Source organism: Primulina tabacum, chromosome 8 (genome assembly GCF_025594145.1).
Source record: "Primulina tabacum isolate GXHZ01 chromosome 8, ASM2559414v2, whole genome shotgun sequence".
NCBI lineage: Eukaryota > Viridiplantae > Streptophyta > Magnoliopsida > Lamiales > Gesneriaceae > Primulina > Primulina tabacum.
This window is the reverse complement of record NC_134557.1, coordinates 7315902-7341997: the sequence shown is the minus strand read 5'-3', so window position 1 is coordinate 7341997 and position 26096 is coordinate 7315902. Positions and strand designations below refer to the sequence as shown.

At 33.9% G+C, this 26096-nt stretch overlaps 2 protein-coding genes across 4 annotated transcripts; both read right to left on the bottom strand.

Moving 5' to 3' along the window:
* Positions 1–7629: 7629 nt before the first annotated feature.
* Positions 7630–10374, bottom strand: LOC142553495 (zinc finger protein GAI-ASSOCIATED FACTOR 1-like). Of its 3 annotated transcripts, none has more exons than XM_075663784.1 (4): positions 10129–10374; positions 9840–10005; positions 9345–9741; positions 7630–9004 (listed from the first exon to the last, which is right to left on the bottom strand). In XM_075663784.1, the coding sequence occupies exons 2-4, from the start codon at positions 9979–9981 to the stop codon at positions 8029–8031; spliced, it is 1515 nt and encodes a 504-aa protein (XP_075519899.1). In that variant the 5' UTR covers positions 9982–10005; positions 10129–10374; the 3' UTR covers positions 7630–8028. The 3 variants fall into 3 exon arrangements, with proteins under 3 accessions (XP_075519899.1, XP_075519900.1, XP_075519902.1); XM_075663785.1 differs by having other exon boundaries at positions 9840–9999; XM_075663787.1 differs by having other exon boundaries at positions 9840–9986.
* Positions 10375–15709: 5335 nt separating this feature from the next.
* Positions 15710–24638, bottom strand: LOC142553496 (uncharacterized). The gene is given in 10 exon segments (XM_075663788.1): positions 15710–17056; positions 17159–17919; positions 18007–18342; positions 18419–18620; positions 19186–19309; positions 19392–19615; positions 19727–19765; positions 19855–20241; positions 20243–24264; positions 24461–24638. Coding segments are annotated over 9 exon segments (5985 nt in total). The 5' UTR covers positions 24095–24264; positions 24461–24638; the 3' UTR covers positions 15710–16996.
* Positions 24639–26096: the final 1458 nt, after the last annotated feature.

Sequence of the window (26096 nt, the reverse complement as noted above, 5' to 3'; positions counted from 1 at the left end):
TAAATTTTATGATTACGATATTGTTTCTATTTGAATATAAATCAAATTAATTACAAAAACGACTATACATGCATGATACAAGTCTGCTGATATAATATTATAATTTAGAGTATGTTTCTTATGAGACGGTCTCACGAATCTTTATCAGTAAGACGGACAAGTCTATCGATATTCACAATAAAAAGTAATACTCTTGGCATAAAAAGTAATATTTTGTCATGGATGACCCAAATAAAAGATCCGTCTAACAAAATACGACATGTGAGACCGTCTCACACAAATTTTTGCCTATAACTTATGGTACTATATTACAAATATATGATAGTATAATAACTATACAATTGGATTGTAAGGCCCGAGAAATTTATCCGGTTAATCTGAAAAAATTTGGCGATAATTATTATAATTTATGGGTGATAATTGATACGATTATAGACGGAACGGATCGGACTGGGAAAGACGAAAGAAAATCAAAAGAGATGCATAGAGAAGTCCCCGCGCACATGCGCGACATGTATCGGCGCACATGCGCGAGGAAGACAGAACCATGCGCGCACATGCGCGACTTGAATGCGCGCACATGCGCGGAACGTCCAGAATGATCGGCGCATATGCGCGACATAGATGGGCGCGAGCCAACAGAAGATGCTGGTCGAACTACCGGCACATATGCGCGAACAAGGTCGCGCATATGCGCGCAACGTGCAGAACATTCACAACGCCACTTGCCCTTGTATCATGCAACATATGTGTATATATATATATATATATCAGCATGCGAATTCCTTCAGAAGAAAAGGAAACGAGGGCCAAAGAGATTTTCAGATTTTAAAGCATAGATTCGTGATCTTGTGAAATCCGTCCGTTCGATTTTAAATCCGACTTCAGTACTGTGTTCCTATCAACGCAGGCTACAACTGGACGTAAGTTTTGTTACGTTTAGACATGATTTGAAATTATGATATTGTCAGAATTGAATATGAATCAGATATGATGTTTCTGCTACAGTAGGCATTGTATAATTGAAGTCAGATTAAAGAATAGACTAGTTATACAATTGTTATGATTTTCAGAGTTGAATTGATTGAGATTTGATATCAGAGTTGAGTTATATACTGATATGGTATTTATGTGACTTGTCATTGCCAGACTGGATATGGACAGATTGGAATACAAGACTTCGTTTTCATCAGATCGTGAAGAGAAAGGTATAAATTGATGTTAATTAGGAGATCGACTTGAGTTAGATTTAACTCGAGTTTCCCTAAACCACATACTTGTATGGTATTGTTTTTATACCTTTGTGTTTTAATGATTATGTTTATTCTATTGAATTAGAAGTAGAAAGCAGAGAGCTATTGAGTGAGAGTCACTGACAGAGGGGTTAGATTTTGACAGTATAGTCACTGACCCATTGCACATTGTCAACTAGGCTTAGTCTTGGTAGATACGCCAAGGCACTGGACGTTTGGTGTATCGATATGCTTAAGATACAGACATTGTTCTTATTGTAGATTATTCGATACAGCTAGACCAAAGTCCAGAAATAAGAACGTACCGCCACTGCTACTGGTAGTAGTAGGTGGGAGACTTGTTACGTTCTTATTCACCGGGATCCCTAGATTAGAATGATAGATGAGTCGAGTCTTAGATATCGAGACTAGAACTTTATTTACAGATTTGTATTGATTTATGTTTCGTAGATTACGATTCAGATATTATTTACAGATTGGTATTGATGCATGTTGTTTGATTATGCTACATGTGATAAGATATAATTCATGCTTTTATGTTAATTCAGATAACTGCATGTATACATTATTTATACTGGGATTTATTCTCACCGGAGTATCCGGCTGTTGTCTTGTTTTGTATGTGTGCATGACAACAGGTCGGACATGATCGGGGTCAAGAAGATGATGAGAGAACACGAGTTTAGAGTGGTGATTCCGGACTTATTGTAGATTTGGTTTAATACTTGAATTTAGTAGTTGAATCTTAGACTAGTTTGAATAATTGTTGTACATTATTGTACTTATATACTGAGATGTATATTAGTTACATTCCATTACACTCCGCACTTGCATTTTAAAAAGAAAAATTTTTAGACCCTGATTATCTGAATTGATAATTAACTCCCAAAGATGATTAAGAAAATGATTAGCGTCTGGGTCCCCACAACATGTGGTATCAGAGCGATAGATCCTTTAGACTAAGATAGAAGAGAATGAGCGGGGTAGATTGAGTTTTCTTTCCTTGCATGTGATTGCTAGCATGAGATTTATTTTAATGTTGACTTACATTGTGTGTGCTGGCATGACATTATGCTTTACTGCTTTAACATACATGTTATCTAATTATCTGATTTGAATTGGTAATATGTATTATTGAGTATGAATCAGATTTGATTCTTGATCAGCAGTAAGATGATCAGAGAAAGATTGGAACAGATTTGTAGTATTTGAGTACTAATGTTTTGATAAGCAGATATATCTCCACGGAGAATTCCAGAAAGGGGTAGTACTTCGACTGAACAGATAGATGTATCAGAAAATCAGATGGAAATACAGTTGGAAGAGTTTCAGTTATTTCAGCCGCCGATTCTGAGTTGTATCGAGACGTCTGAAGATTGTGAGAACTGGTTTGATGACATAGAAATAGTGTTTGATTTACTTGATTATTCAGATGAGCAGAGAATTAAACTGATATTCCACCAGTTACGAGAGACTGCCAGAAGTTGGTGGATTACAAGTAAAAGAATGCTAGAACTAGAGAGGTACAGTGAATCAATACATATTATAAAAGTGTGAATCAAGTTCAAAGTTTTTCTATTGTGTATTGTCAACTTTGTCCTTAGTTTGTACACACAGTAAAAATTTAGTTAGGATGTTTTTGTCAAATCAATTATTATGATAAGGACAAAATTGTCAAACTACATTTTTGTTAGATAATGATCAAGTTGCCAAAAAAGCTGAAACTTTAAAATTCTTTGATTTTTATTTTCTTGTAGATGAATTGAACAAACTTTTTTCACAAAAAATATTAATTTGAAAAGATTGAAATACCAAAATATATTGGTTTTATTTGCTTATAGATGAAGTGAAAAAGAATTTTTTCACAAAAAACTTAATTTGTAGATTTTTTCATAAAAAAGTTAATTTGTAGAAGATTAAAATAACAAAATTCTTTTGTTTTATTTTTTTATAAATAAAGTGAAAATATTTTTTCCACAAAAACTTAGTTTATATAACGATATGATGTTAAATATATTTTATTTTACGTTCATTAAGATTAATTATTTTAAAATGAAGAATTAAACTAATGAAGCCAAATAATTAAACTAATTTTGTTTTTGTTTTAACAAGGTTGGTGTCATGAGAAAGGTTCAATATTTAATTACATTTAAAAAATGATACAATAATTATCAGATATAAATATAGATAATCCTAATAAATATTTCATTGATATTTATTTTATCTATATTTCTTTGTCAAAAAGAAAGTAAACTAATATTGTTCAAAGCCTTGGTTTATTATGAAATTTTAACGATATAAGATTGAATAATATATTTGTATTAATTTTAACTATATTTTCCTCTTTTTAAAGGCTAGAAACTATAACAATTATTTTATGAGAGATTCTTGCAATTAACGAATGATTATTTTTATAAGAGATATATATTGACAAATCAGTTATAGTTTTTGTAATATTAAAAGATATATCTTTGAATGTAAATTTTTAAAATTATGATAAATAAATTTTTATAAAATTTATTCATTAGCAATACTCACTACTTCTCCATAGACAAAGTCAAAGTTATTTGGTTTTTATTTATTTGTAGATGAAGTGAACAAATGTTTTTCACAAAAATATTTGTTTGAATGTGATTTATTTTATTTTGTAGATTTATAATCTTTTGAATGATTTTTTATATGCAAGAAGTTTATCTTCAATTTGGTTTATTTCATCCTAGCCACGTGGGTATTGCTCCCCATGATATGATGGATGGCCAAGATTTGCCTATGCATATATAGAACCCACTTTTTTTTTGAAATTGTATGTGTGGCAAGATCTTACCCGTTGAAATGAAGTGAGTGTAGTGCCCACATAAGTAGGATCTCATTATGACTTTAATTTGGTGAGGAAATTTTTGTAAATCAATTATTATGATGATGTCAAGATTATCAATCTATGTAGCAAGGATCAAATTGCCAAGAAGATTGAAACTCCAAAATTCTTTGGTTTTTATTTTCTCGTAGATGAATTGAACATATTTTTTTCCGCAAAATATTAATTTGAGAATATTGAAATACAAAAAATCATGGGTTTTATTTGTTTATAGATGAAGCGAAAATATTTTTTTCCCAAAAAATTAGTTTGTACAATATTGAAATACCAAAATTCTTTTGTTTTATTTGGTTGTAAATATAGTGAATTTTTTCCACAAAAAACATAATTTGTGTAAGGACATGATATTAAATATCCTCTATTTTGCATTAATTGAGAATAATTAATTTAAAACGACAAATTAAAATAATGAAGCCAAATAATTAAATCATGTGGGTTGGTGTTATGAAGAAGGTTCGACGGTTAATTACATTTTACAAAAATGATACAAAGCATTATTGGATATAGAAGAAAGATTACCTTATAAATATTTCGAGAGTAGTTATTCTATCTATTTTTCTTTATAAAAAAATCCAACTAATATTTTTCAAAGCCTTAGTTTATTATTAAAATTTAACAATATATGATTAAATACATACAGTTTTACTAATTTTGACTATTTTTCGTCTTTGTAAAGATCAGAAAATATAATAATTACTTATTCGATTATCTTACAATTGACGAAGATGTATTTTTATAAAGGATGGATATAAATCAATTATAGATTTATGTAATCTGAAATGGCATATCTTTGAAGGTAAATTTTTAAAATTATTATGAATAAATCTTTACAAAAATTATTCATTATTGCTCAATATTTCTCCTTATGAGTTATGATTGATAATAAGAAAGGTCAAATTTATTTGTTTTTATTTGCTTGTAGATGAAGTGAACATATATTTTTCACAAAACATTAAATTGAATATGATTGTTTTATTTTGTAAATCTATAATCTTTTGAATGAGTTATATATGCAAGAAGTTTCTCAGAAAAAAAATTAATATATACAAATTTATACTTCCAATAATATAGTATGAAAAAATATAAAAAAATATATGTTATCGTAATTTTGAATTTTTGTATTTAAATAACATATTGCATAAATATGTTATATCATTAAGAGTTGAACACTTTTTGATAAATATAATAAAATATTAATTAAATCATATTTTGTCAGTTGTCTAGAAGATAGAGTAACCAAAATTCATTGATTTTATTTGCTTGTAGATTAAGTTAAAATATTTACAAAAAATAAATATAATTTGTAGAATACTGAAATAACAAAATTCTTTGGTTTTATTTGCTTGATGAAACAAACTTTTTTTTTCTACAAAACACTTAATTTGTGTGGAGATTTGTAGAGGCATCAAATAGAGAAGAATATGCATTTCTTCTCATAAGATTTGCTAATAAAGATGGCAAGAATATTGTTTTTTCACAGAGAAGAAAAAACTGATGACAAAAAAAAAATCGTGAAAGCAATTATAAATTGAAAATATAAAAGAAAAAAATATTTGACGCAATAATTTAATTTAAGGTTTAGAATATATTACCTATATTATATTTTTATTTTTCATAAATCAATAACACGTTGTAAAATAAGTGGTCAACGTTATGTATTATACATTATTCTTCTCTCAAATTTAATTTTAATAACTATTGTGATATCAATTTTATATTATCTTTTCTCCAATGTCTAATTTATACAAAATTATAATATTTATTACTACTATGTTTTTCAACAATTATTAATTTATTTAGATTGCGTTTGGATAAATTGATATCAAATTTATGGATTAGAATTATAATTTTATTGTTAACAATGAAATAATATATCAAATATTGAATATACACATTACTTATTTACATATTATTATTCATATAAAGTAGAATAGATTTCAAATAACATTATTATTGGGTGGACTTGAAAAATATCATAATTAACATGAAATACTACTATATAAACATGAAATGAAGTGGATTTGAAGTTTATGATATGTTACTTCTCTAAATAACAAAAATACATTTGAATGTATTGAAATCTATGGATTTGAAATCCTTCCATTCAAGAATAACCTTAGATTTATAACGCATAAAATTTTTAAACAAATATCTTTTGCACTCATTTTATAATACATGTAGTACAAATTATATTACATTGAATTTCATATGGATAATGCTAAAGGTACAACCAATATATCGTACTGCGATATTTACAACAATTATATAGTGAGATTTTGTTATTATCTAATGAGATTTTATATTTAATTTATCATGAGATTTTGATAAATGAAATTTCTGTATTGATTTTTTTGAATTATAATAATTATTGTACAAATTTGGTTGCACATGTAGCATTACCCGTTTTCTATCGATTAATATAGCATAATCAATATATAATTTTTTGTAAATTAATCTCTTTTGATCTCATTTCTTTAACAACAACTATTGATAATAGAAATGTATTTTCACGTGCGTCGCACGTGTCTTTACCTAGTATATTGAAAAATCTGAATCCACGTGAAAATTATTTCTAATTATTGTTTGCTTGATATAATCTTTTGTAAATGATAAGAATATACCCTAAAAAATATTAAATAAAAATGTTCTTCAAATTATGTAGCCTATATTTTAATATTTAATTTCTCTGTGACACATACCATCTCATGTGACATGTATTCTTTTTTTTAGACCAAGCACATTAGAATTATTTTTCATAAATGATGACAACGTGATTCAAAGCAACATTTTAATTTATTTTATTATTATTATTATTATTATTATTATTATTATTATTATTATTATTATTATTATTGTATATTATTATTATTATTATTATTATTATTATTATTATTATTATTATTATTATTATTATACACACACACACACACACTCTACAGTCTACAGTCACATATTTCAACATATATAAACTAAATAAGTAAGAAAATGCCGTTAATTAGTTATTAATTTTTGTGCTTATTAATTGAAAATCCACATGATCTATGTCAACATATAAGTAATAACAGTAATTCTGAAGCTCAAATCGTTGATGACTTGAAGCCCTAGCTGACACCTAAGTCCCGAATTTAGGACATGCTCGACTCGAGTTCGAAATTTAATTATAACAAGAAAAAAAAGGGTAAATCTTTGATATTTTGATTAAATTAAGCAAAAATCAACATAAGATTAGGTGTGAAGAAACTCATAAAACTGATATTTTTTCAAGTGATAGCTGAATAATCGTTTTTCCCTTAGAAATTGCAAACAATCCCTAACTATGAAATAGCGAGCATCAAATCAAACTCGTACCAACTGCAAAACGTTAACATGATAGAGTAAGTACACTTGGGTCGATGATTTCTTGAAATCTGTCCGACCAATGATTAATTCACAAGTTTAACAAATTATATGCCCTAAATAATGCCAAGAAAATTGGCAAGTTTGAAGCATCTGGTCCTCACATGCAAAAATCCCTTTTCGACATGCATAAATTCACACACCACATATAATACCGACCCCCGATAATCACATGCTCACAGTGTCTAGTGGTCCATTGATTATCAAACCCTAGGGAAAATAAAACTAAAATGGCTTTGATTTTTAGTTTAAATTCATCGGCAAAAAGAAAGCTTTCTACATGCAGTAAAAATATGAATCTGATTCAGTCTTGTGATTGCCGAGTCACCTTTTTGTCACGTCTCTTCCAACATGCAGTGGCCCCCTCTCTCTCTTCTCTGACAATTCACAAGATATCTTCTGTTTTCCAAGTACTGTATTCCTGCTTATGGAATAAGGAAGCTTTTTGTTATCGATTTTTTACCAGCCCGGTAAGTTTTCATGGTTTTTACCATTTGTGGGAGCTCAGATGTTCCTGCTGTAATGGCTCAAATCCATTGAAGAACCCATGGTGGCGAATTTCGCTAATTCATTTCCTCCAACTCCAAGAAAATCCCTGGTTAGACTGCTTTCTCCTTCGATTACTGCGGTTGATTGGACTTGTTTTCCTTTGTTGTCTGGGAGTGTGATTAAAGGATCTGAGTTTCTTGACCTGCCCATTAATGGATTACTGGACTCGAACAGTCCCGGGACGCCTACGCCATAGTTGGAGGTCAGTGTTGAAGCAGAAGTGGAAGCCATTAATCCATTCAAATTCTCAGGTTTCCCAAGATTCATCTGGTTAACTTCATTTCTTGGCTGGTTCAAGGGATTGAAGTTTCCGAGACTCGAGAAATTTGAGCTCATGAGCCCGAAACCGGTGCCGAAAATGGCTGAATTATTGCTTCTGGTAGATCCCATTTGAGCTGCTTTTTGCAGTAAAGCGGTGGCTGACATTGGAGCTGGTGGATGATTTGTTTCTTGCTGATTTTGGCAGCTAGTGCGGTAGTAAAGTGAACTTATAGCTTCACACATGTTACCTTTGTCTTCCTCCTCTTCTTTTAAAGCTCCCGATGATCTGTTGATCAACCACTGGTTCTGCGAGGCGGCGGCCATTTGCACTAACTCAGGCAAGATTGTTGAATTCGATGCCAAGAAATTTGCATTTGAAGAACTTGGATTTTGAGTGGGATTCAGATTGAGATGGGGATTTGTATTGTCTAGCCATAGGGGAAGTATTGGTTTCTGCAAATTATCAATATTCAGCTGGTTTCCTGATTCTAATCCCGCGAGCTCAGGCCTGAACATGGTGGTAAATTGGGAGTTCGCAGCATTGTGAAGATTGTTGTTCAACAGCACTTCGTTTCTCAAGTTCAAATTTACTGAAGGAACTGGAGTGAATCTTGCACTTTCCTCCGCTAACGCATCGCAGAAGGCTCTGTGTGTGATGAAGCTATCCTTTCTGTTACATAGAAACAAGAAATCGCACTCGATACTAATTTTTAAACCTCCGCGCTTTCCAAGAAATTGGAGCAGAATTATAATTGATTCAAGATCCTGGTTTTTATAAAAGGAAAGATTTTCAAATACATAGGGAAAGTCTTCATCCATCCAAATCTCTAGCTCAGTCTCATTAATTTCAGATGTGCATTTATTTCTCACCAAACCAAGAATACATTAATTAAATTCCATGTGTTACTTCCATTTAACAGAAGCACACGGTACATGACAGAGAAATTTGAGAGGGAGATTTACATTTTTAATTGTGCATGTGTCTTCAAGAAACATGGCATAATTAATACCTGGAGAAGAGAGTTCCGCAGTCACATTTGTACTCTCTCGTTCCACAGATCTTACTATGAGCTTTCCAATCAGACTGAACAGCGTATTTCTTTGAGCATTTCTCGCACTTCCATTTTTTCTCGCCATGTTTTCTGCTGTAATGCTTCTTTATTCCTGTCAAATCCCCGAGTGCCCTTGAAGGGTCGTGGTGAACGCAAGTTTTTTCTGGGCAAATGTAAACTTTCTTCTTCACTTCTTTGTTTGTTCTTTGCTTGAGCTTCCATGGAAGATTGTGTCCTCTTCTGTGAAGCTGCAGATTCTGGTCTCTCTGAAAACCCTTGTTGCAGATTTCGCAGATGAATCTGTTTGTTGCCATTAAAGACTTTGGAGACAGCGCTATCACTTCTGCATCTGGATCTGAATACAGGTGTCTCACTCCAATGTTTCAAGGGAAAAAAAGAAGAAAAATAGACGAGAGAACATATTTTCTGAGGGGAAGTGAAATTTACGCTTGCCTGGTGTTCCGGGTAGATTTCTTTTCCTCTTGGATTGATTAGAACCAGGGTTTGATTCATTATTAGGGTTCATATGATCAGGATCCTGAATGAACCCTCTAATGATAGAAGGAACAGCAGAAATCCCATCATCAGACATCATTTTTTCTGCAGAAAAATCCTGAAACTTTGAACCAAAATCAAGTATATTAATTAATTAATACTCAAAAGCAGATAAGAGTTGATGTGTCTGTTTGTGCGTGTGTGTGTTTTCTCACTCACGAACAGGAAGAAGAAAACAAAGCATTACTTGTGAAAATGGCCAAAGCCCTGAAGAATTTTCTTGACCTGTTTCCCTCAAAACAAAGCAAAAAAGATCAAAAGGCCAAGGAACTAGTTAGTCTTACATGAGGGGAAGCTGGAGAAGAGATTTTAGTATTTTTCTTGCATGTTAGCAGAAAATAATAATGATACATCTGGGAATGAAACCTAGCTTAAAGGGAGATTTTTTGTTTTCCGTTTCTTTTTTCATATTTTTGTTTCTCTCACCTTATCTCTTACACGGCTGTTGCTTCTCAAAAGCTGGTCAGCCATAGATAGACTCACCTGGACCACTCTCTGTGTCACTTTCCAACTTTTTATATTTTTAATTTTTTTTTTTAGCGACGTTATTATTACAATTTTCTTTTTCTTTTTATATATTTCCTTAATATTCAAAGGATCTGTATAATTCATTGACTATACAAAAGAATTGATATTGTACCATAAATTTAGCATATGCTATATATGTATTGAAATATCAAATTTAAACCAATTAAACTCAGGGACACTTGAACTTTAATTAATTCGAGCTTCGGTGTTCCTTTTTATAAAACATAAATTGTTGAATGAACAAGTTTTTTTCTTAGATTACATCATTTTCCTTATTTAATTTTATATAAAATGTTTTTATTTCGTGATATTTGCAAACAAAGTTGGAATATCATTTTTATCGAATAAATAAACTTATGTATGGGTATTTATGTTAAAATGACACAAAAAATTGCTATTTCTAAGGAAAGTTTGAGCAAAAAAATTGAATGGAGAGATGGACTTGAATAAATTAGAAAAGAAAGGGATTGTTTTGAAGTTTGGTTTGAAATTTGGGGATGCGATTGAATTTTACCCCAAATTTGATACAAGTTTATACATGACAAAAAATTGTGTGAGACGGTCTCACGGGTCGTATTTTGTGATACGGATCTCTTATTTGGTTTATCCATGAAAAAATATTATTTTTTATGCTAAGAGTAATACTTTTTATTGTGAATATCAGTAGAGTTAAACCGTCTCACAGGTAAAGATTCGTGAGACCATCTTACAAGAGAATTACTATATATATATATATATATGTATGTATGTAGTGTGTGTGTGACGCTACGTATTTAGACTTAGGCAGGTCAGAAATAGCCAAATAGGTTAAAAGGAAGAAGAAAAAAAAGTTGAGAGGCTTTTACGGGGACAATGATTTAGCCATTATAAATTTTTTTAAACCATTTTGCTTTCTCAATAAAAAAAATTTTAAAAACGAAGACCAATAAATAATTATATATTGTATAAATAATATATAATTATCATGTCTCGTGAGCTACTGAGAGAGTTGGATTCAGTAGGGAGCAGGTGGCCGGAGTCCCCACATTTACAGATAAAAGAAAGAATAGAGAAAAAGGGTGGTAGCATGAAATATATTTAAGTTAATTAAACAATATTATAATTAAGTAGTTTATTATTTTTAAAATGACTCTTTGATCCATTATGATATAAAAAAAATATATATATATATATATATATAATAATATCGTAATATTACCACTATAAGTACATAAGATGTTTCAAAAAAGAAATAGTGATTTAAAGTACATAGACACAATTTAATTCAGAGTCATTGCAGCCTAGATGACTTTTTGTAAGCCAATTCCTTTGAATTGACTTTCGATTTCTGCTTTTTTTGGGTTCGTTGACTGTTTTTGTTTCGAACTAAGAGGATGTTTGGATAAATTAATTTATAGAGCGATTGTGCTCTCGACTCGGAAGCATTATTTTCTCGGTTGCTTGACTACGATCATAGAATCTTGATCGAGCAGTAGATCTTTTTTAATCGTGTTTGAGCATTTATATATATTAAATATAAATTTCTAGAAAGTGATCCTTTAACCGCAGATTATATCAAATAGGGTTTGTATTATAATATATATTGATTATTATAAATAAATATATATATATACGTTTTAATATAAAATATAATTTGGAAGAGGTATAAAAAAGAAAGACGAGACCGACACGTTTCTCTAAAAGAATATCTTTTATTTGGCAAACCTAGCTTTCAGTGGGGTCCTCTTGGAGATCAATTAATTTTCTGTTTCATATGTCTATTTTGTCTTGTGATATGAGCCGCTCGATCTTTGACACGTGGAAAATGAATTTGAAATTTAATGTGTTTTATAGATTTTCGTGGCATATAGATATAATTGTTGGTTAATTCCTATTTGTGATCACGAAAGCCTCAAATTGGCTAAATCATTTGAATAATTAATAGTTGCATGTGAGAATAATGTTGGCATTGTATATTTTTTAAAATAATTATTATTATAATAATAATTATTATGGAATAAAAGAGGGGATATTGTATTGGGAAGGTATTACTTTCATGTCATTTCATGCTTGTCCTTTTTATTACATTATAAGATATGGGAAAGTAAACGCGGGGGGTCAATTGTTCAAACATTCAACAAATGAATATGTGTGTGTGTGAGTGTGTATAGTACGATTCAACCACTTTTGGCTTTAAGTATTTGGATCAAATCCTAGTTTAAACGACATTCTTTCTTTATATATATATATATATATATATATATATATGCCCGATTCCCATCTCCCAAGAATGTTGACAAAACTACTCCTCAACCTAAAATTTAACAAAACTCCACTACATTCTCCTATATTTGTAATAGTATGACTAATTGTTTGTTGGTTTATCAAATAATTATCTAGCGATAACAATGTAACTCGAATATTTTTAAAACTGTACAATATCTCAAGTACAATGTTTTGATTTCTCTATCCACTACAGACAATTATTGCACCAACAATCTCCTTTCGAATAATTGCACTTCTTTCAATCAATGAGAATCGAATTTGTGGCATTGGCACTAATATTAATTGTTATGATCAATTGCTTACTAGTAGGCCAAAAATATATAGTTGTTAGCAAAGATGTAACTTTATTTCTTAATAGTCGTGACAGCACAGAGTGCAGCCTACTTGGGTGCTAATGGGTTGTGCTATTAGGCCCATGAGTTCGAGAATGTACGTGTGTATCTGCGGGTGCTGTCTCATATCCCTTAGAGATCAGTCTAAATTTTTTCCTATTATCAAAATCATGTCCCTAAGAGATGCAGTTTATACATTAAGATCTGACGTTACTATTTTACCGCTCACATTGCCGACCAGATCAAGCGATGCAACATCAGCAGCTTGACGTAGGAGAACCTCGATGTTACCCATCTCAGTACTACTCTCATTCATGCACGCTTAACCCAACATTCCGTCTAAGAAGTATAGAAATATACTTCTTGGGATTTTTGAACCTATTAACTCCCTTTGATACCAATTGTAGGATCGAATGTTTGTCGTTTTACTAAAAATTATAGTTGGTGATAATAGTGCAACTCAAACTTTTTTTATAAAACCGTTCACCAGTTCTAATATCATGTTTCGATTGTTCTACCCAATAGAAAATGATTAGACTTGTTCCAGCAAAAATTTAATCAAACATTGATATTATTCTAAAAATTGTGTCGGTGCACGAAAAATATATAACCAAAAACAGCCCTCAATTCAACAGCAAAACATAAAGTAAACGTAATTCAATAAAATTACCTTTCGATGTTCACGAATTGATATTTCAACATCTAATGTACTATTTCTCTTCACTCTTTAATTATAGATATAACACAACTGATCATACTAGAAAATTGACCATTGAACGAATCAAATAAAAAAGAAATTGAATTATTTTTTAAATTTATAAATTAGTAAAGAAGACAGACTACTATGATCTTATTTGGGAGAGACGAGATTCAAAGGTGGAGATAGGGTTGCATAATAATCCAAAGCCATGCAGATTTTATGGCTTAGTCCCATTAATTAGTCCTTTGTTTGGGGAGCTTTAATTGCTATGTTCTCTTGATTTGAATAATTTCAGTTTCCTTATTCAACTCTAGCAAAGGTTGATCAGGCAAAATCGATTTTAAAAAATCATAGTAATTGAAATCTTCTGTAATAAAAATTTCGTTATACAACTTTTCAAATTAAAAAAATTCAAAAGTTTGATGATATTTTTTCTGTAACCTTTTTTTTAAAAATGTTTACATTATTATCTTTGCAAAGATATTATTTTTATTTAACTATTTTATTTTAAATTTTAAAATCATATAAACAATAACCACAATTTTAAGAAATTCATATTTTTGAATCAATTGAGTTAAGGGTGACTCGAGAAAACGATCGCCAAAATTTTTTAAATTAGCAAGTTTTCTTTAGCACGAAATATTGTAGAATGAGAGATTTTCAAGATAGCAAAGGTAATTAATTTGTGGGGCTTTATTTGACCTCCTACAAACTATAATAATCAAATTTGGCCTTAAATTAAGTCAGTTTTTTTTTAAAAAAAAAATTGCCTTAAATCCCAAATTTATCCTCTAGACCCTTTTTATACTAACAAACAAGCATACTAAATTGAGCAAATATTCTAATATAATTATAATTATTAAAATTTTAACTTTATGAACATATTATTATTATTATTATTATTATTATAAATTAGATAAATAAGTAATAAATTTGAAAATAAATAAAACATGTGAAAATGAAATGCAGAATTTCCATAAATATTTCTTAAAGTGAACGATAAGCTAGAAGTCTTCTTATATTAAAGAAAAGTCAAAAATTTGTGTGAGACGGTTTCACGGGTCGTATTTTGTGAGACAGATCTCTTATTTTGGTCATCAATGAAAAATATTACTTTTCATGCTAAGAGTATTACTTTTTATTGTGAATATCGGTAGGGTTGACCCGTCTCACATATAAAAATTCGTGATACCGTATCACAAAAGACCTACTACTCTAAGGAAAAAATAATGCATAATAAAATAAATTTATTTCAATGACATTGAAAAATAAATTTTATTTGAAAGCTTAAAGTATATATGATAATTATTTTTGAAATAATTTCACATGAGCGTAAAGCTTGAATGATTGAGATTGAGAGAAAATATTCGAAGCAAAAATGAAATGAATTTAATATGACAAATAAATTTAAAAGTTTCTAACACATCCAAATAATTCTTATTTTATTATCCAAAAAATAATAATAAATTCTTATTTTACTAAGTTGTAGTTAATCAAGATATTGAAAAGAGTAAATTAAGGATATTTTAAGAATTTTAAATTGCTATATTATATAATATACAGGAAAGAAGGCTGTTTTTTAATAGGTTTAATGAAATTTCTTATTTCACAATAGCAGGAGGCATAGTTATGTCAGCAGACGATTTGCAACCGAGTTGTCTGAAAAATATGCACCACCCAGCCAGCTATGTGCGAGGCCAGACCGAATCGGTATATAAACACAGATACATACAGGTGCTTGCAAGAAAAGAGCTAAGGGAACAGAGCACATGAATTCGGGAAAACTAACACTAAATTAATATCTTTATTAATCACTTGAAAAATAGATTGAAAGATGCTGAAGAGATCTTACAGAAACGTGGCATCATATAGTAATGTGATGATTTCTCTACCAGTTATGCAGAAACTTGGAAGAGAGCGGCAAAACCCATGGAATCAAAAAATGACTTCAAGACATAACTTCTTGTCTCATATAGATGAATTGTGGTTAACACTGAAATGATAAGTGTTTATAAATAAATAATTCAAATGTATAAATACATCATAATCCAAAGAGAGACCAATTCCTGAAGGACGAAAGGAGAGGCAGAATGCCAGACTTCAGTTCTTGCAATTTATCAGCACAACAGCAAAAAATAGATGGAAGTCTCGAGTCAAGAAACAACCGCGCTAGAGCAACTGATTCGTGGTTGACCTACCCACCCATGGGATCGTGGGAGACAGGGTTGTTCACGCACAATTGTATTAAGATCTCATCGGTTGAGCTCTCACAGAAGAAATTGAGAAAGATAAAACAAATAATTATTTCCTCTCAACAAAAGAGCAAACATGAGATGATGAGGTTTCGTAAGGATTCCATTCATTCAGTGGAGTCTATTTTCAAAGTCCACTCATTTCTAACAGCATGCATCAGTGAAGGCCATTGGCAGCTGGAAGGAGAAGCATCTCCACTGTGAGCCTATACCATGGGGCACGAAGGCCTCGAACGTTGCCATTAACGCTCTGTTTTAACCACATATATTTGTTTTATTTTCGAAGCAGGAAAACCCCTATCCACACCACTGGAATGGCTCCTTCCATGGAAACCAGTCCTGCGATGAGACCATTCATTCCCAGCATTGTTCCTGTGAGAAATACCCCCTCTCTGATGACTATGACCAGCAGACTTAACCTGTTGGAAGGGCGGACTCTTCTGTAGAATTTGAGCATTTACAGAACTTGCATTCTGGAGTTTGTTATTATGATTGCCATGGCTATCCTCGTGAGGCGTGCCAACCTTACCAGATTCAGCATTGTCGGTGCAAGGAGAGCTATGAATCACCATACCCTGCCCAGATGTGACAACCGTGGATCTCTTTGAATCTACTAGCCCAAGTTCAGCAGAAAACGGGGTAATGTTCGATTCTGTGGCAACAGAAAAACTTGGGACATTGACTGATGTTTGAATCTGAGATTCAGAGAACATACTGACATTTACAGGGTGGTCGATGGAATGCCCATGATGGACTTGAGAAGGAAGTTCAGCTTCTACTCGTGGCTGCAAGGGTGACGAGACTGAGCCATTGGAAGTGGGAATATGCCCCCATTGAGCTTGGACGGACATATCAGGGAGCAGACTGAAAAAAGAGAGAACTTAGGTTTTTCTGAACTAGAAGAACTTGTATGGGGAAAATGTTTATAAGAGTGCACTGACAAAAAATGCTCAAACAAAATAGAAGAAAAAAATCATCTCATACGGTTCTATAGCGATTGCAATCCACTGTCTTATTCCTCAATTTGCAAAGGAGATACTAAACAAGCTGAAGCAACTAACAGGGGAAGCAGTATCACATATAAGATGATCTACCTTATAACTTTACTATTATCAAAAACTTGAAAAAAGAAATGATGACTAATATGCAAAATAATAGCACGGTAATTTCAGCAACACAACATGATTTGCAGAAAGAACTAGATTCTTTTACCTGAAATGGAGATAAATTAAACATGGGCAAGGGAGAGGCCATAGGCACAAGTGGAGATCCAGGGGCAAGATGCCGAATAGGAGCCATCATATTGGAAGCATTATGCTGAGTGGACGTCGTATTTATGCCATGCACGTCTCCATCATTAACTTGAACAGAAGTTGAAGTATGTCCAGAAGGGATGAAGGTGGTTCCCATAAAACTTAAACCAAATTGTCCATATTGACTAAATTGCCCATATTGTCCAACTGGAGCAAAATGATTGTAGACAACCATATGTGGGGGGCCCTGAACCCCAGGAATGCTTCCAGATGGACTAATTAGACGGCCCGGATACCCAGTTGGAGGATTATAAAATGAGTCCAAACCAGAATGCCATTGCTGCCAGTTACCAATAGGTCCTGAACTGGGTGCTGTACTCTTTTGTGGCTGAGATAATGTGCCAGAAGATTCTTCATGCGGACCAAAAGCAAGAAGTGGACCGCCCAACATTGGATTTACTTCATAAAAAGGTAAGTGAGAAGGACCACCAGCAAAATGAGAAGACATCTGGGTAGAAGAACTCTGAGAACTTGGCAATGGTGACCAGGAGATTTGAGTTGTCTCGACAGAGAGGTCTGCTGGAAGAGAAACGCTTAGCAACTCCTCACCTCTTGATTGATTTACCAATTGCAGACCTCCGATTACACCTGTAAACAGATGCACATTCAAGATTATAATTATAACTATAAACATGTAAAGGCCACTCTTAAAGTTGAGTCACACTTCTGTATCACCTGTCGTGATGACATCAATATCAGCACGGGTAAAAGTTTTGGTATCTGGAACATTAGCTGCAGTTAATGGCCCCAACCCATTACTGACAAAATCATCAACACAGATGGCAGCAGCAGAAGTAGCTGTTGCAGCTTCAGCTTCAGCCTTACAATCTTGTAGTGGAACACAGCCATCAGTGGAATGGTTTTCTTTTTCGAAAAAAAGAGAACCACCGTTTTCAGCCACTGAAAAGTTGCGAGAGATTTGCACATCGTGTCGATTGGAACCTGGAGCACCAATCCCAAGTGATACCGCACGGCTACTAGGAGGAAGAACAGAAGGAGATGTCACAGCACCTAACATGGAAAAAATATATATATTAGGGGATATACCAATGCCAGAGAAACTACACTTGTAGTAGCGTGAATCTACCAAATTGGATTTTCTCTCCAGCAAGCAAAGAATTGATTGGACTTGCACCAGAGGAAAATTTTTTCTCCTTGACCGAAATGGACATTGTTGGCAAGATGGGATCACTAGCTGTGCTGGAATGACCTCCAACAGTAGAATTGTCTGAATTGTATCGCATAGGTTTCATAGCCTCCTCGAGTTCGGTCTGTGTCAGTGACATAACCTACCAGAAATCAAATTCATTGATATACCGTTTCACTTGGAAAAGATGCAAAAAGTCAATTGTCCACAATGTTGACAAGTACCCTTTTTGTCAACGTTACATAGTTTAAGGTGCTGTCAGCATTTAACAATGAGAAGCAAAATAGAAAACTCGAGATGCAGAGGCAACAAGCTATCACTTCAACTTTCCTCTCCAGCTAAAAGGAAGAGATAATTAAACTAATGTTCCGCATTCAGTCACTCAACATTGAGTTCATCAAGGCTCAGCATGTAAAAAACTCTATTCAGGAAAAAAACGATGATCCAAAATAATGATTACAATACATAATTAATATAATCCACGGCCTAATTACCATAGTAGCAACTGTTAAATTGAAATGCCAATGACTTCGGAAGAGATTAAAATGGGCAGGTTTTTAACTAACTCTCGTTGAATTTCAAAGATAAATTACTCACATTATGCACCTGGGACATTTCAAGGAAAGGCAACCACAATTTAGAAACGAATAGCAACCAGCTTTTATAACTCATCAAAAAGCCAACAGCCTAACAGAAGTTCAACATACCTGTTGGTTCATCCCTGAAGTGCTCCAAGAAGTTGATGACAACTTGATTTGGTTTGTGTCATTGTTTTTATTCTCATATCCTTTTTCGCCACTAGATATAACAGTCATTGAACCTGTTCGGGGCCTGCAAAGACATGCATTGCAACAAATTAAAAATACCGTTAAATAAGATCCAAAACTTAGAGCTTCTGTGAAGAGGTAAGTACTTGATACTCTGGGATTCGGAATTTATAGGAGTGCCAATTGGGGCCAGAGGTTGGAAAATAGATGTGGTATACCCTGTTGATACTTCATTATGTGCCAACTGATGGCTCTCTAAGACAGCAACATCCAAGCAAGATTCTTGGTTCTCATATGGCATGGCAAGCTCACTTGGGCCTCCAGAGACAATAGAATATGGTTTCCGAGCATGCAATTTGCAAGGTGGCTGCTAAAAAATGATAGCCATAAATTTCATAGATGACGAGAAAACATAACCAGCCACATGTCATCCAAAAATTGCTAACTGTACTTAGAAAACGAAAAAAAATTGCATTGAAACCTGTGTGGTGAGTAACTTCGCTTTAATTTCTTTTTCCCTCTGTTCACACAAATCAGTCAACCATTACACATCATCTGAAAAACACCAAATAGAGATAGGAAAATAATGAGAAATATATGCATTGATACCTTTGTGATGAGTGATTTCGCTTTGATTTCCTTTTCCCTTTGTTCACGTCGATCATTCAACATTTGTCTTTTGGATCTGACTTCAATAAAATCATCCTCATCGCTGGGAGTTTCTATACCAGGTTGCTCATAAATGCGAACAACACCCTTCAGCAAGGGAGCATCAACATCCTCGGAACCCTTTTTTGGTAAATTTGCTTCACTGGTGTAGGAAATGCTTCGACTCTTAAAAGATACATATTTTCCCATCTCTTTTGCTACCATGTCTCCAGGATTGGCCGCCTCCGAATAAATACTATCAGAGACTTCTGCTTTAGTTCTGTGCTTCAGTGGTCTATTAGAAATGTTACCTCTCTTAGACCAGCTTCTTCTAAAATCTCCCATAGCCTTTCCTGTATAACCTTGACTTATCATCTAAGCCAGAATCTTTAAAGGAAACCATCAGAGGTCCTTTCCCCCTGTCAATGTTCTCCCGAATCCGAAATTCAGTATGTCGAACAGTCCGTTGAGATCTTCTCTGGAAGCCAGTTGAATTCGCGGGCATACCATGAGTAGTGAAAGATGATCTGGTATCTGCATTTCTGACTATATAGGAATTGTTCTTTCCCCTGCCACTATACAATCGATCAAGACGTCTAGGTCCACTGAAAATTTTATCCCCAGAAGCAGCGCGAACTGGCAGTTGCATAATCTTCATCTGACTTTCAGATTCCTTTTCTTCAGATGATGGTAAGTAATTCTTTGGAGCTGAGTCATAATGCCCTTTCTCTTCCATTCGGGGTAGAGAATTTGATTCCATTTCTTTACCAGCGGCACTTGAAAGACAAGTTGTACGGCCAATATTTTGGTCAGAACGACTGTCTGCTTCCCAAACAGAATTAATTCCCACGGAAAGGCTCCCATGAGATTGCTCAGGTGGTCCTGAAACAAAACCTGGAGGCTTGTTTAACTCATGTTCTGCCACATTCTGGGCAGAAACATCTGGAGCAGGCTGATTATACATAGAGTCTCCAGCCCTCTGATTCAGATTAAAAGGGACCTGCATGTTAGGCTTAATAAAAGACATTGATTGGGGGGGCATGGGCAATATTCCCTGTGAGATAGGAGACGTATACTGCATCTGGCCAAACTGGAACACTGGGGGCTGCGATGGATCCAAGTAAGTAAAGGATTGACCAACAGGTAGATGGATGTGGAGAGGCATCTGAATGGAACCAATTTGAATTGCCGGCACAGGAGAAGGTATCAAAGATGGACCAGAAAACAGCCCAAACTGTAGTTTAACAGGTAAATCAGTAGGGCTTCCAGCAGAAGATACAGATGATATACTAGTCTGGCCAACAGCAGCTGTGACATCACCCGAACATGCGACTGATTGCTGCACAGCTAAGCCAGTGCTAACCGAGGAATCAACACAGTCTAAAAGATCTAATGAGGAGGAATAGGAAGCTTCAACAGATTGACCAATAGAACCTTCCGATATCAATTCACTTTCTTTGATCTTAACAGAGGAGCTATTTGCAATTATATCAGACATATCATTTGCATTCAGAAGGCCCTGTTCTTCAGCAGGAAGCCCATCAATTAGTCCTCTTTTCTCCCCTACATTACCTGAAATGTCGGAGATTCCATATGTTCTATCTTGGGTCCTCGAGCTATTTTCAAAGTCATCACTCGGTATTACCACTTCAACACCCTCGTCAAAGCCTAAGACCACGTTATCCACCATAGCACATGGCTCTGTTTCTTCAAATTCAAGGGCTTCAAACTTTTTACTCAGCTCAAGATTCTCATCATCGCCATCACGCACTTCATCTTCTTCTATATAACCATCTTCGTCCTCATCATATTCTTCTTGATGTTGCATTGTATCATCATTTTCAATAGTCCATTCTTCATCCTCGCTAGCAAAACCAGTAACCAATGCCCCAGTGCTAGATTTACCATTCAAGACAACAGATCCACTCTCAACTAAAATATTACCTCTCACTTCTGTTATACCAGATTTTACTGGAGAATCTTCAAATCCATCCAACTCATCATGGGAGAGCTGAGGAGGAGAATTTGGAGGGCTTGAAACAGATAACGAAGATTGTGAATCACACCTAGATTTATTGTTTTGAATATGGTCTTCAGGGGTTATATTTTTAACCTCCACTTCAGGCCGTTGAAGACCCTTTTGATTACTACCATCATAAAATGTCCGCCCAATTGGTAAACTTATTGCAGATTTGGTATATCGAATTTCATCGTCAAGTACAGCCGAGGGGTCAGAATGGTCAATAGGTCGCTCAAAAGGAGCCCTCTGAGATAAATTAAGCGAGGGAGGAGGAAGAACGCGAGGCTGTCTCATAGAATTTCTTGCCCTCCCATAAGAATAATCCCTTGACACTGCTCTGCCACCACCACATGCATCTCTTCTTGGACTGTAATGATCAATCTCCTGTTCCAACGGCGGCGGACAGAAGCTGCCACCATTTTCAAAAGCATCTCTATGAATTATTCCTTTTCTCGCATCAAGAAAGTTTGAAGAACTTTCACTAGGAGGGTAAGGTCTCCAGCTCATCTCGTAAGGCCTGGTAGGAGCAAATGGATCAAATGAAGCTGAAGTTGTCAACTTATCGACCATTCTCTCACCATCTTCCCAAGTATCCAAAGTCCTGGAGAAATCTTTTTCCTTCACTGAAGCTTCTAGTTGCTCATCATTAACCATGTTAGGAGCAGATATATTACCCCTGGAAGCTGAAGCCGCTTGAGCCTCCCTCTTAGCTATCTTAGCTTCCAACTCCAGAAGCTTCAGTTTGGCAGCTTGCTTCCTCCTCTCTTCTTCCACATAAATTCTTCTCATTTCCTCCTCCCTGGAAATTCTGTGTTCTTCTGCTATTCGAATTGCCTCTAATCGCTCGTGTTCTGCCCTCCATGAAGCTTCTCGGGCTTCCTCTTCAATCCTTCGCTGTCGTACCTCCTCTTCCCTGATCCTTCTTTGTCTCTCCTCCTCCTCTCTTCTAGCTTGTTCCGAAGCTTTTTCTTGTTCTCCAATGATTCTCTGTCTTTCAAGCTCTTGCATTTTCTGAACTCTTTCAAGTTCTGCTTGAAAAGATTCTCTAACGGGATCATGAAAATCAGTTGATTTTGCAGCATCTCTTTTCTTTCTGATAACACCAACAAGGCCACCTGAAAATAAATCCCTTTCATCAAAACCGATAGTTTCATTGCCACGTTGACCCCATCTGTCATATGGACTCTGAGCTATTTTATGAGGTAAAACGCTCGGCCTGAGTAATTCAAGATTCCCATCCCAATAACTATCACTCTTCGAATATCCAACATCTCTTCCACGTTCGGAAAACCCATGACTTGTGTCACGCTCATCATCTGCCCAGTCCGACCTTGGATTCAAGCGAACTAGTGGTAGTGGAGAAGTAAAATACTCATCCTCTTTACCAGTTCGATCAGCCAGTCGCCCCCTACCTGTCCCACGACCCTCACCAGTGTTCTCTACTGACAAATTTCTGATAGAATTCCACGAAGGCTGCCCTGAAGGCTGTGCATTAACCAAAGAACCTGAATGATAGATGTCTCTCTTCTTCTGATTGAATTCCTCACCTACAATCTGCTTTTGTTTCTGGTTTGAAAATTCCTTCTGTTTCTGGGATGCCTCAGAAGAGACAGGCCTTGCAGCCTGCAGAGATGGAAAATCCTCACCTTTTAAAACCGTAACTTTCGCGATAGAAGGTACAAAATCCCGTGAGACAGAACCAGAACTGGAACCCACAAGTCCTAACCCATTAGAACGAGCTGAAGGAGGAACGTAAGAACCAGTGCCCCGACTTATCACATCCTTAGCTTCCATCGCATCAGTCAAGGGAATATGAGCGTTGCTCTCATTCTTTTCGGACAAGGCAGAAACAGATACCGGTTTGGTCCAGCCCACACGCGTTGAAGAAGGCCTCGCTCCACAACCAGGAGCAATACCACGACTGGGGCCAGATGTATCGAATCGCTCGTGTTCTTTCCTCAACGAGGGCAAATTTAAGGGGGGTGGAACAGATAGCTTCGAACCAGACTTCTGAGTAATGCCCCGGTTCTTGGACAAAACCAGCATTCCACCGCCACGGCCCCACCACCCAGCAGCGGAAGCCTGCCCATGATAGCCTCCACCACCACCATTAAACTGCTGCTGCTGCCCATAAGACTTGTTCAGATTTGCTGACACAAACTTGGAGCCAGGGTTGGCCATCTCCAAACCTAACACGAAGCCGAAACCAGAATCTAGAACCACAGCAAAGCATCAAAAGCGAAACCAAAGAACTTCCGTCTAGCTCTTTCTCCCTCCCTCTATTCTCCCCTCCCCAGAAACACAATAAATAACGAATCAACAATCCCACCAATAGATCTCCCTAGCAAACACTGCATAAAATAACTAAATCAAACACAATGGGCTATCACAGTTACGATAATAGTAAAAGAAAACGTTAAAAGAAGTAATCTTTCGGGACGGTCAGCTAATTAGAGTTCATAAATATAATTAATGGTGTAATTGGGAACAAATCGGGGATAAAGCAAGAAGATGAGCTGCGGGAATCAGAAAATGAGAAGAGCGTACCTCGGACGGCGTAAGACGGAGGGCCGTACGATTATTATCGTGAGATCGGAGAGGAGAAGCCCTAAAATATGCTGCCGACTACAGAATCGAGAGAGAGATTATAGATGCTTACAGATCCGGACATGGAGAGGAGTTTGATTTTGTTTTGTTTTTTGTTAATTTATTAACATCACAGCCTAAAATAGATATTATTTGGTTTTCCGATAGCGATTTACGTTGGTAATTCTCACTTTTATTTACAGATAAAATTGATAAATAAAAATAAAAAAATTATAAATATAATTTTTTTATTAAAAAAAAACTATCAAGAAAAAATTACTTTACTAAAGTTTGGAAATAAAAATCACGTTCAAAATATTTTCTTTTTAACTTAATTTTATAGCAAAAACTTGTATGAGACGGTCTCACGGGTCGCATTTTGTGATACGGAACTCTTATTTGGGTTATCCATGAAAAAGTATTATTTTTTACAGGTAAAATTATTACTTTTTATTGTGAATATCGGTACGGTTGACTCGTCTTATAAAGACTCATGAGATCGTCTCACAAGAGACCTACTCTAATTTTATTGATTTAACGTGGTCAACATTCTATGGTAATATGAGTTTGAACAGAAAAATTAATCCTCAATTAAATTTATTATTTTTTTATTAATAATATCTTGTAAATATGTATTTCTACTTCTTCTTCTTTTTTAATGAAATAAGACCCGTTGTCACTGCTCTTTTATATATATTGGATAAACTCTTGTACTAATATATGATAATTTTCAAACCAAATTAGTCGGATAAACCACGTTGAACAAGTTATGTGGAACAAACTCCTCGAGAGTATGTTATATAAATTAATTAATGAATCTTTGTATATGTTGTGTGCATATACAGTTAGAATAATTATATACACATTGCTAATATTTATTATTTTCAAATTAATTTTTTTTCATATTTTTAAATAGGAGATATAGTAAGCTAACATTTTAAAATTATAGATATTTAAAATATAGATAATATAGAATGGTTTTCTTCCGGGCTTCTTTAAATATATGATATTGAGATAATATATTCAATTTTATGATAAACGTTCTGAGTAAATAGTTAATTTCAATAAATCAACGCTCACATTCAGTAAAGACACGGAGGCATGGGTGATGATAGTATTAAAATATGAGTGTTTAAACTTCCAGTAAAACCGAAAAAATCAAACACCGAACTGAATCGAAAGTCAAATTTTATAGTTCGGATCTAAATGTTAAAATCTAAATTTATTTTGTTCGATTTCGGATTATATAAGTCAATACTGAATCCAACGAAAAAACCGAGATTTCATTAAATTAATAATTTTATTTATATTATATATTTTTTGAAATATATTTAGTGAATGAGAAATCATTTTAAATAATTTTTAGTTAATTGTTGTATATTTGATTCATTTAAACTTTATATTTAAATGTTTTACTAAGATAACATATAAAAAGATAACATATTATATTTTACATTTTATGTATATTATTAATTAAAATAATTGTACCAAAACCAAATTAACCGACCGAAATAATCAAATCGTTTTGGTAGAAAATCGAACCTAATGAAAATGGTTTGGATACAGTATTATATATTTCTAAAACCGAAAACCGAAA